Source organism: Periplaneta americana, chromosome 6 (assembly GCF_040183065.1).
Source record: "Periplaneta americana isolate PAMFEO1 chromosome 6, P.americana_PAMFEO1_priV1, whole genome shotgun sequence".
Taxonomy (NCBI): domain Eukaryota; kingdom Metazoa; phylum Arthropoda; class Insecta; order Blattodea; family Blattidae; genus Periplaneta; species Periplaneta americana.
In genome coordinates, this window is record NC_091122.1 from 176,333,843 (window position 1) to 176,346,774 (window position 12,932).

The 12,932-nt window shown below is 36.1% G+C and overlaps 1 protein-coding gene across 1 annotated transcript in view; it reads left to right on the forward strand.

Annotated features, from left to right (window-relative positions):
• The window catches only part of LOC138702070 (probetacellulin-like), an 860,296-nt gene that overhangs the window by 133,553 nt on the left and 713,811 nt on the right, over positions 1-12,932 (forward strand). Inside the window, exon 2 of the mRNA XM_069829605.1 lies at positions 3,408-3,541. Coding sequence (XP_069685706.1) covers positions 3,427-3,541 — 115 coding nt within the window. The 5' untranslated portion in view covers positions 3,408-3,426. The remainder of the gene's footprint in view (positions 1-3,407; positions 3,542-12,932) is intronic.

The following is a 12,932-nucleotide window of genomic DNA, read 5'->3' on the forward strand; positions in this document are numbered from 1 at the left end:
TATTAACATTCCATGGTATTCATACATTGCTTTACAGCTAGAATATGGAACAAGTAAAAAAACTTAATACTATTATAAAGTCTTAATTTATAGTCACAGTCTAGATGAAATATATACAGATGAGATTTACAATATAATCTACTAGTACAACACAAAGTTTTAGTATCAATTTCATGAAGTATTATTGAATTTCGTGAATTCACCTACAGAATAGAAGGCGTGAGAAATTAGGTACTTCTTTAATTTGGCCCTAAATAATCTTATGTTTTGAGTTTCATTTTTTATATCGATAGGGAGGCTATTAAAAATTTTTACTGCCATATAACGCACTCCTTTTTGATAGCACGATAGACTTGCCGATGGAGTATGAAAGTCATTTTTTGACATGTATTTATGCTATGAACTGTTGAATTAGTTACAAAGTTTTCACGATTACATACGAGGAAGATTATTAATGAAAAGATATATTGGCAAGCCATGGGCATTATTTGTAGTGTTTTGAAAATAGTCCTACACGATTCCCTAGATTTGGCACCTAATATTATTCTAATTACTCTTTTTTGTAATAGAAATATACTGTTACTATCTGTGGAATTTCCCCAGAATATTATTCCAAAATTCATTATCGAGTGGAAGTATGCAAGGTATATTGTTTTTAAGGTATTGATATTTACTATCTTTTGCATAGATCTAATAGCAAAACAAGCTGAATTTAGTTTGGGGGTAATTTCTTTAATATGATTTTTCCAATTTAACACATTATCGATTTTAAGCCAAGAAATTTGGTTGTTGTTGTTGTTGTTTCTAATAGGGATCTATTGTTAATTATTGCTCTAGAAATTTGAGAGGTTGAATTTTCACAGGATTTCAATTGAATTATGTTAGATTTGTTACAATATGGTCAACCTCTGGCTTTATCTTGAAATAAGTTTTATTGTTAATGTTGTTAATTGTAATGATGTGACGCGTTGCAGTGGCGGGAGTCGAACTGGCTGCGAGTTGCAAATCGTGTCGGCGCGGCGGGCAGGCCGGACGGTGCAGGAGGCGTGCCCCGCCTGAGTAATGAAGCTGCAGCTTTCTTAATAAAGACGCTGCACGTCTCCATCTTCTCGCTGATGCCATTTCCTGTGGGTCCTTTTCTAGGATTGACTAAATTACACAGAGCGACAGAAACGCTCTTGTATCACGAGTCTTTGTCTTGTCATGTCTGCTTCCCAATGCAAATCATTCATCTTTTTACGGGCACGACCGGGGATGTCGGCTGATATCTCATCAATGACGCCAATTTGCGATTCGCAGCAGAAACGAACTGACTGCAGAGTTATATGCTATATTTGTGTTCAGTATGTCCTTCGTACGATCTCCAGCTTCGATTATTTCGCTGATATTCTTCGCAGTTTACTAACCATAAACTTGAGGAACCGTTTTATCCACTTTTGGACGAAATTTTATTACCAATTGTTTCAGAATGTACTCCTCTCTATCATTCCATTGACACGTGTTTCAAACTACGTTTTATCCCCTTTATTTTAAACTTAAAAAATGTACGACTGTCTCAAAAGACTTCTCATCCACCGGACTAGTGTGTCGGTTCAAAAACCCAGTCCACACCTGTGGAGTAAGGGTTAGCGCGTCTAGCTGCGAAACCAGGTGGCCCGGGTTGGATTCCCGGTCGGGGCAAGTTACCTGGTTGAGGTTTTTTCCGGGGTTTTCCCTCAACCCAATATGAGCGAATGCTGGGTAACTTTCGGTGTTGGACCTCGGATTCATTTCACCGGCATTATCACCTTCATCTCATTCAGACGCTAAATAATCTAAGATGTTGATAAAGCGTCGTAAAATAACCTACCTACCTAAATAAAAAAATAATAATAAACCCACCTTGTTCATGTTGCTTCCAATATGGCGATGCGATACTCAGATTTCTAAAATCCACAATTTTTGAACCAGACAGCTGAAGTGTTTATTGAACATGCATAGATGCATCTTCTGCGGACGTCTGGAAAAATAACTAAGGAAGAGAGTAGTGAAGTGCTTTGTGTGGAGTGTAGCATTGTTTGGAGCAGAAACATGAACATTACGACGAAGTGAAGAAAATCGACTAGAAATATTTGAAATGTGAATGGAAAAGAATGAAGCGTATGAAATGGACAGACAGAATAAGAAATGAAGCTGTGTTGGAAAGGGTGGGTGAAGTAAAAGAATGATGCTGAAACTGATCAGGAAGAGAAAAAGGAATTGGCTGGATCACTGGCTGAGAAGAAACTGCCTACTGAAGGATGCACTGGAAGAAGTGGTGAACGGGAGAAGGTTTCGGGCAGAAGAAGATATCAGATAATAGACGACATTAAGATATATGGATCATATGCGGAGACTAAGAGGAAGGCAAAAATAGGAAAGACTGGAGAATGCTGAGATTGCAGTGAAAGACCTGTCCTTGGGCAGAACACGTGTATGTGTATATGCATATCAATAGCATAATCACACTTTGTAATTTTTTTTTCGTTTTTTTTCTCATAAACACTTAAAAACCTATTTTGTTTTTTTTTTTATTTTTTTAGTGAAAATCCTATTTATAAAAAGAAAAATATTTGTTTTAATCTAATTTTTTCTTAAAGGTAACTGCATATTTTACAATGGGGCACTAGTAATGCCCTACTCTAATTTGTTCACTTGTAAAAAAAATATAATTTCTTCAATGTTCAAACATGAATAAAAAATACTTCTTTACGTATAATTCGCTAGAAATAAAACTGTCCTGAATACAGCCAATTAAATGCTCCATTTCACGACAGAGATATTAATGGATAAGTATGCCAAGTTTTATCACTCTAGCTTAACCACTGATAAATAAAATTAATAGTTATGGTTTAAACGTAGAAAATATCTTTTATGAGATAATTAAATTTAGAGTTAAACAGTTGTTAGAAAAAGGAAGAGAATATAATCTAGAAACTGGTATGGCTTTCATTGATTACGAAGAAGCCTTTCACCGTGTAAATAGACAAAAACTTCGGGAAATTATGATTTAAAGAGGCTGTCCTAACCATCTAATTAAAGTATTGAAAGACATCCATTCGTAACAGAAGAATTTAGTTGCTATTTAAAAGTTGATAAACATAATCCAATATTGAAGTAAAACAGTATGAAAAGTATTTTATTTTTATAGGTAGTCAGTACTGCATAGAGCTTAGATTGGTTGTCTGTCTGGTATATCGTTTCTTGATGCTTCATTTTAGTTTAATAATTCAAATTTTGAAGACCAGCACCGTCAATTTCCTATTTTCTATGTATATTTTACATTTTGCACTTTACATTCATCTCAAGAGAGATTTCTTTTCATAGGCTACTGATAATATTTGAACAGGCTAAGGTTTGTTATTATGAAAATATTCTCCTTGTTGCAGTGGCAGTACCGAGGTATGGATGAATAGCTGCCGGGCAGCATTGCCCCTATTCCTCTCCCCCTCATCCCCTACGCTGCGGGGGTTACTATACCACAGCGGACATGTGTCTTCCATCTCCGGTCCTACACTACAAGGTAAGAACATTAAATGTTATTAGCTGAAATACTGGTTGTATTTGTTACATTAATCAGTTCTTATTTCTCCGTACCATTAGATAGAACGCATTATGAAAATTGAAACTGTTAGTCTGTAATCCTAAATAACGAGAGCAAACTGACCTAAGCCGATTAGTTTAATCTTTCATTACAGTCGCCAGATTTTTTCGCCGCCAAAGCGGGACACTTTATGCGTTAAACTAATATGAATTAAATTTAAAAGTCATGTTGAATGTCAGATAAGTTTTATGAGATTATATTAAAATTAAGATTTTATTCAGTCAATCACTTATCAGTTATCAATGACAGAAAATTCTGTTACATTGAAAAGTACAATTGGTAAAAGTTATCACGAATATTTTCGACCTGCCTAGAGGTCATGTTCAGGTGATATTTTAGCATACAATATTTAAAAACTAGGTGAGTTTTAAATACATTTGAACACTTATAACCATGTTTGCTTGGCATAAATTGGTAGGTAACATACATTAAATGACATATAGATTAAATCTTCCATAGATCATTTTGCAATACGAACATTAAAGTACATGCAATGTGTTTAAAACATAAATTCAATTGAATTCGTTAAAAAAAATTGTTCAATGTTTTATGACTAAAACTCTTCAGTATGATGTTGGAAGACTATGGATTATTCTCGACCTGTATAGCGAAATCTTCAGTTGTAATGAAGCAAACATTATTTAAAACTAGATGAATGTTTAAAATACATTTAGCACTATAAGCAGTAACATGAGCTGCTGCCAGGAACTCAAAAGAAGGATAGCAATGGCAAAGGAAGTTTGTTATAGAAAAAAAGGAAGATCTTCTGCGGAACTGTGGAAAAATAACTAAGGAAGAGACTAGTGAAGTGCTTTGTGTGGAGTGTGGCATTGCATGGGGCAGAAACATGGACATTACGACGAAATGAAGGGAAACGAATAGAAGCATTTGAAATGTGGATATGGGGAAGGATGGAGCGTGTGAAGTGGACAGACAGAATAAGATATGAAGCTGTGTTGGAAAGAGTGGATGAAGAAAGAATGATGCTGAAACTGATCAGAAAGAGAATAAGGAATTGGTTGGGTCACTGGCTGAGAAGAAACTGCCTACTGAAGGATGCACTGGAAGGAATGGTGAACGGGAGAACACCTACAGTTACATTAAAAACTATTGGACATCAATGATATTGAAGTTATGAATATTCAGATTTTGCAAAAGTGGAATCTAAAATTACCTTTATTACATTTAACAGAATTAAACTATTAACTAAAGTATCAAATATTTTTCTATAATAATTATAACGAAAAATAGATTATCTTGCTATAATTATTACTACACAAATCCATAAGAAGAATTCGGGGCAGAAGAAGACATCAGATGATAGGCGACATTAAGATATACGGATCATATGGGGAGACTAAGAGGAAGGCAGAAAATAAGAAAGATTGGAGAATGCTGGTTTGCAGCGAAAGACCTGCCCATGGGCAGAATATCTATCTATCTATCTATCTATCTATCTATCTATCTATCTATCTATCTATCTATCTATCTATCTATCTATCTATCTATCTATCTATCTATCTATCTATCTATCTATCTATCTATCTATCTATCTATCTATCTATCTATCTATCTATCTATCTATCTATCTATCTATCTATCTATCTATCTATCTATCTATCTATCTATCTATCTATCTATCTGTCTATCTGTCTATCTGTCTATCTGTCTGTCTGTCTGTCTGTCTGTCTGTCTGTCTCTCTCTCTGTCTGTCTGTCTGTCTGTCTGTCTGTCTGTCTGTCTCCATCCATCCATCCATCCATCCATCCATCCATCCATTCATCCATCCATCCATCCATCCATCCATCTATAATATTACTACTATTGATCTCCTGGATAATCCGTAGAGTCTACGGTTAATATATTAAGCGGCAGTGAGTGAAGGGTTAATTGGGGCATTCCCTGCAACTTGCGTTACGTCATTTTTCAGTTTATAGCATATATTAAATCTTTAAATAACACCTCTTCCTTCTGACAAAATGTTATTTCTCTCCAACAAATATAGCACCTTCTAGAAACTTTTTAACATTTTAACATTAGTTTTGTGTCCCAACTGTGCATAAATATCGTATAAAAATTGTACATGGTTTATTAGTAAGACGTAAGAGTAGAGCAGAATTAATAAATACATACTTACAGTTGTTAAGAAGTTTGGTGTATCTTTAGAAACGTTTGGAGATTGCGGGCTAAGTATTTATTCCAGTCCTAAGATTGAAAAACAAACATAGTTGGCAAGTACAAGTGTGTAAGACATGCAGAAAACACGTCATACGCAAGTGTAGAATTAGTTCCCGCAGAAAGGGAGTGTGCGACTACACGCACATGTGTAAGGAGTTGTCGTCACTCATTTCCGGTCTTCAGCATTCTGAGCACACTGCCGTTCGCCGTTACCTGGCAGCACTGATGCTTCCGTCCTCATCTTCCACAGTTTATAACTAATTGATGAATCTTTAAAAGTAACATTTTTTTATTACCTTGAGGCTCGTATTTCTTTTTTAACGTAGATTCTATGTCTTATCTGCTTTACCATTTCGTTTTGATACTTCTCACACTAATCTAGAAATATCCTATATTATATTATAGTACCCGCTACTATAACAGTAGTTTTTATAAGTGCATACAGTATGAAAAGTTCATTCTCTCATTCTTAGGTTCTTTGTTTCTTCTTTCATTCTTCTTCTGCATTTTATTTCAGTCTTCTTCTCTTCTTTCAACCTCTTCTCATTTTCCTGTCATTTTTTTTGTTTTTTTTTTTCATTCTCATTTTATTTTTATATCGTTATTTCATTCTGTAATTTTTACATTCTTCTTTATTATCCTGTTACTCTTCCATTGTTCTTCATTCTCTTGTCACTCTTCCATTCTTCATTCTCCTGTCTCTCTTCCATTCTTCTTCATTCTCCTGTCACTCTTCCATTCTTCATTTTCCTGCCACTCTTCCATTCTTCTTCATTCTGTTACTCTTCAATTCTTCATTTTCTGTCAGGCTTCCATTTTTCTTCATTCTCTTGTCACTTCCATTCTTCATTTTCCTGTCACTCTTTCATTCTTATTCATTCTCCTGTCACTCTTCCTTTCTTAAGTTTTCTGTCACTCTTCCATTTTACTTAATTTTCCTGTCACTCTTCCATTCTCCATTCTCCTGTCACTGTTCCATTCTTCATTTTCCTGTCACTTCCATTCTTCATTCTCCTGTCACTCATCCATTCTTCTTCATTCTCCTGTCACTTCCATTCTTCATTCTCCTGTCACTCATCTATTCTTCTTCATTCTCCTGTCACTGTTCCATTCTTCATTCTCCTGTCACTTCCATTCCTCATTCTTCTGTCACTCATCTATTCTTCTTCATTCTCCCGTCACTCTTCAATTCTTTTTCATTCTTCTGTCACTCTTCCATTATTATTCATTATCCTGTCACTCTTTATTCTTCATTCTTCTGTCACTCTTCCATTCTTCATTCTCCTGTCTCACTTCCATTCTTCTTCATTCTCCTGTCACTCTTCCATTCTTCATTCTCCTGTCACTTCCATTCTTCTGCATTCTCCTGCCACTCTTCCATTCTCCTTCACTCTCCTGTCACTCTTCCATTCTTCTTCATTTTCCATTCACCTTCACTTTCCTGTCACTCTTCCATTCTTCTTCATTTCCCGTCACTTCCATTTTTCTTCATTTTCCTGTCACTCTTCCATTCTTCTTCATTTTCCTGCCACTCTTCCATTCTTCTTCATTTCCCGTCACTCTTCCATTCTTCTTCATTTTCCCGTCACTCTTCCATTCTCCTTCATTCTCCTGTCACTTCCATTCTTCATTTTCCTGCCACTCTTCCATTCTTATTCATTTTCCCGTCACTCTTCCATTCTTCATTTTCCCGTCACTCTTCCATTCTCCTTCATTCTCCTGTCACTCTTCCATTCTTCTTCATTTCCTGTCACTCTTCCATTCTCCTTCATTCTCCTGTCACTCTTCCATTCCCATTCATTTTCTTGTCACTCTTCCTTTCATTTTCTTCATTCTCCTTTCTTACCTACTGGTTATCATCTGTCTTCTATCTCCGTATCCTCTTCTTCCTTTCTACTTACCTCTCGTCACTCCTCCATCTTACTTTTCGTTCAGCCTCTTAAGCATCTCAGTTTCTGGTGTTTGAGGACTCCGCAGCAGTGAAGAGTCGGCTTCTTACGCCGCTGTTGCAATGTATCGGCGGAAAATGGATTCCGTAGCACGCGGCTTGTAATCGCGAGCGCGCGGCTGTGCAATTACGCCTGCTTGATTTGTTTAAGATCCGGAACCACTTTGTGCGGTGAGCATCGGATTGCCAATTACCCGCGCTCAATCATCTTCATCGTAGTTGCAGGGCGGCAGCTGCCGGCCGGCCGGGGTGTGTGTGTGGCCGCAAGCGCCCCGCTTTGTTCACATCGAATCCACTTCCAAATATCTAATGGGGATACCGCCGCATCACTGTGTGAGGTTGCTGCTCCAAATGTTATTTTGTGGTTTGCTAGTTACTCTGTTCCCAGTTTCTTAACTAGATCTGACCAAAATAGCGCATAACCTTGCTAAGACTTGTGTGAAATGGAACCGAAGCCACTACCCACGGGGCAGCGTCTGACTTGAACCCCTGCCGTGCCTACCTCGATTTTATATTGGTGTGCCCAGAAAATTAGTGCCGTTTTTGGCTAAAGAATAATCATGTAACCTAAATGTACCACAGGTTTGTAATACAGATGTGTGTGTTGAAACGTAACTTTACAAAACCTCTATTAGTACATTATGCATCGAGCCTATAATGGTAGTAATTAAGTTGCGAGTATGTTTATGAAACGAGCGCAAGCGAGTTTCATAATTTTCATACGAGCGTCTTAATTACAATTATAGGCAAGTTTCATACGACTTTTTATGCTCGACCATATTTCTAACTTGAAATTATTCATAAGTATTCATATTATTCTTATCTGATTGGGGAGCGGAAGTGACTTTGTCGTAAATTGTGAGATGTGCGCAGACGCGAAAGTATTGATTTTTTTTCCTAGGAACAAATGCCATTGACCTTGATATAATCTAGAGAGTAAAATAAACATTAATCTTGATATAACCTTGAAATTGATTTAGACATTGAAAAACGAGATGACAAATTGAATTTATTTGAATATTATTTACAATTAATGCTAATTATTATTGTAACAGAACATAATCTTCTGCGACAGTATTGGATTTCCAGCCTCCGTGACGTTTCGCTAGTTATCTTTCGATTGCATATCCGAGAATAATCGATACTTGCGCTTTCATATTGCTTTCTGATTGGTGGAAAACCTGAACTTTAATGAATAGGTGTACTTTAATGAGGTCCATTAAAAAGCTGCTACCAGGTGTATAATTACTACATTTCGGCATGGTCGAGCATAAAAAAATGAGTGACACAAATATGACTAGGCCTATAAGTTTTAGACGCTTCTTAATTTATTACTACCTTCATCATGTTGCGAATAGCATTAGTTTATTTTTTGAACTAGCCTATCATTTAAAAGACATAGCCTTCAAGAATTATATTACAGTATTTGATATGCACCAAACTTAGATAAAAATACACATGCATCTTTGGGGAGTAACGGTTAACAACTCTGACCGTGAAAGAAGCAAGAGTAGGTTCAAATCCTGTCTGAGGCAAGTTGCCTGGTTGACGTTCTTTTCTGGGGTTTCCCCTTAACCCATTAAGAGCAAATGCTGGGTAATTTTCGGAGCTGGACCCTGGACTCATTTCGCAGGCATTATCGCTTTCATTTCACTCAGACGTAGATAACTATCGCAGTTGGTAAAGCATCGTGAAATAAACCATTTTAAAAAAGAAAGTACACTTCGGGTTTTTGACTTGAGCACAAAAACATTTTTTATAATCCCAAGAAGTAAGATATTTTATTTCATCAACCACAGACGAGACAGTAAGTCACAAATCGAAGTAGCGACGTACGTTTTTGAATAAGGCGCGTGAAACTATCACCGATAGATAACAATATTATCCAAGTGTCAAAGTGATCGATATGGGTACCAGCGACACAAAGAATCAGCAGTTGTAAGATGGCGGCATTTCTGCATGACTGTATGCCTACCATTCGAGCAACGCTTTTTGCGAACAGCGCTCCATTGCGATTTGATATTCTAATTCTATTAAATGTAATAATGGTAGTTTTAACGACTAATTTATTTATCCTGTCACGATAATCCTTTATTCGGGCACTTTATTTTTGTTGTTTTAAGAACATTTTATTCATGTTGGTTTAGGACCTGAGACTTGCTGATAATTCCACGAGCGAAGCGAATGGATTTATTTGTGGAAATCTCGAACCTCGACTGACATTTATTAGGACTATTTCGTGAATAAAATAAAAATTGTGACTAATATATCCCTAAAATTCGCTCACGAAATGTTAATAATTGTATATTTATGAATACCTAACCTGTTCAGACATTGTGAAGTCGAAATAGATGAATAACGATTACTGAAATAAAGAAATTGAATGTTATTCAGTAATGCCAATTGAGAAAAGCGAAATACAGGTTTAACAATGTTAATCACATGTACTGCGCTTTTCTCTTGTTATTATAACAGAAATACGTTTTCATTATCTGCTGAAATCATAATTTAATTTAAACATTTTATAGTATAATTACAAATAACCTGATTAATACATTCATTAAATGAACAATTTGAACAATTGTTATGAAGGAGTGTCATTTTCTTTAGATACAATGGACAGGGAATTAGAAGATGAAGATGTAAATGTGGAAGTAGGATTTCGCACTTTATTTAGTACAGTGGATTCATGCTCATTGTGGAAACAGTGGGCGACACTGACTAAACAAAAGAACGACCATGCGATAAATTGATAATGATAAATCGAGCTGCAGAAATTATCGCGATGTATGACTGCGATTGGTTGGAATTCAAAATTTCATTACACTTCATTGGCCGAAAATGGAATGACGTCATATAAACGAAATAGTCTTCCTAATGTATTTGCACTTAGTTGTTAGTAATTCGATTTTTTTCTAATATAAGATATTGTCACAGTCTAGTATATACAGTAACGAAGCTTGAGTTGTGAGGGTGCTAGGAACAATAGACTGTGCCGGTATTATTTCGCATTGTCTGTAATGAGGCGATAGTAGCGATTCTAGTGGTTAGCAACTTTTTATGGATGCATATTTACTACGTATTGAGCTTCGTAACTGTATATACTAGAATGTAATATTATATACATAAAAAGTGGAGACTTCTGGCGGGCAAACGCATAACTAAATCGAGTATACGGCACCGGGAAAGATTCTTATAGGCAGATGTGTACAACACAGCTAAAAATCTTAAAAATTAGTCAATTTTTCAAGTGATCAGTTACTTATGAAAGATCCTATTTTTTACTGAAAATAAATACGTTTCATGTGCGTCATTCTCGAATAACTTAAATTAAAGGTATCGAATTTGAACAAAATCCGTCTAATAGAAGATGTCGTTGTAAAGAGGCTAAGACAGAAGGTCTGCATGCTCTAAGCCACTCTTTCGATATCAGGAATCTTTAAAGTCTCCTCCCCCTTTTCTTAGCATGGTTACCTTTGTCTTTTGGTATGATACCGCGTATAATTACATATATAAAAAGTTTTCCAGGAGTTTTTTTATACTTAGATGATTTTAACTCATCTTCTAAATAAAAGTGATTTTGAAATGCATTGAATACGCGACCCATGGGTGTATGTCGTCCATATTTCTAAGAACTTAAAATAGTTCCTCACACCTTATCTTCAACACGCCCCTCAAAATGACGAATGGTTTATTCCTGTCGCAAATGAAGCTCGTGTGATTGTATAGACGACGTTTTCCAAGAACCACTTTGACTTCGTTTGGAGGGGGCTAAAATGATCCCTAATTTTGTAACTCAAAATGTTAACGAGGAAAATAATTAACTTATTCACTAGATCAGAAAAACAGACGCCAGGAACATGTATCATCATCATCATAATCATCATTATCATGTATTGGTTAAACCATTTCACTTTCATAATTAAGGGTCGATTTCCCCAACATGTTACTAATCCACAATCAACTATTGTAATTTAACTTAAATAAGGAAGTTAAGGCATATTTAATTCGTCTGCATTTCAACAAACTAATACACGTTTAAGGGTAAAGTCAATTAATTTAATTCCTAATGAAGTCATCACGGCCTTCGGAATCATAGTAAAAAAGTAATTTCGAAGGTCATGTGCCTTGTTAATGTAAGCATTGATGTTTATAGTGAGTTCATTTGTTATATTACAATAAAATGACATCATAAACAGAGGTAATCTCAAAACATTAAAATCATCGAAAACAAAAGACGGATGGGCAGAATTTAGAAGAAAAAAGAAAGGCTGGAAATAAGAATAAATAGATTTCAATGCAAAAAAAAAAAAACCTCACCCCAATGTATTCGGCAATATTGAAGACAAAACGGGATAATATGAAAGTAGATACAAGGAAATATTCTGCAACAATCAAAATGGAAAGACTTAATGGATTTGCGCTATTCCAATGCATTCAGATGTAATATTAGGCTTACAGGATATTGTTTATTCATATTACTTTAGTTGTCGTATTTTAGGCAACTGAAGATTGATTAAAAGTTTCTTCAATAAATGTATAATTTAAATAATATTGTGAAGTAGGCTACTTGACTGTTAGTTGGAAATTCTAAATCACCTTCTGTACTATTCAAAGTATACAATGCTTATGTTTTACTTAGCCTAAACCTCATTTGTCCCGCGCCTTGGCGTCGCGGTGTAAGGCATCCTGCCTAGGACTCGCGTTACGGAATGCGCGCTGGTTCGAGTCCTCATGGGGGAAGAAATTTTCTCATGAAATTTCCGCCAGTGTATGGGACCGGTACCCACCCAGCATCGTGATGCACTTGGGGAGCTACGATAGGTAGCGAAATCCGGTTGCGAATGCCAGCTATAACGGCTGGGGGGATCATCGTGCTAACCATACGATACCTCCATTCTGGTTGGATGATCGTCCACCTCTGCTTCGGCATGTGGGCGTGAGGCCAGCAGCCGGCTGGTCGGTCTAGGCCCTTCACGGGCTGTAGCGCCACGGATTATTGTTATTATTATTATTATTATTATTATTATTATTATTAAACCTCATTTGCAAATCTTTTTTGTCCATTGTATTAGGATAATCTTCTCTTTCGGAAATTATCCTCGCCCGTCTTGGTAAGAAATCATCAGTTTCAAATATCAAGTTCATAATTCTCCTCGCCATGATGAACATTATCATAATTAA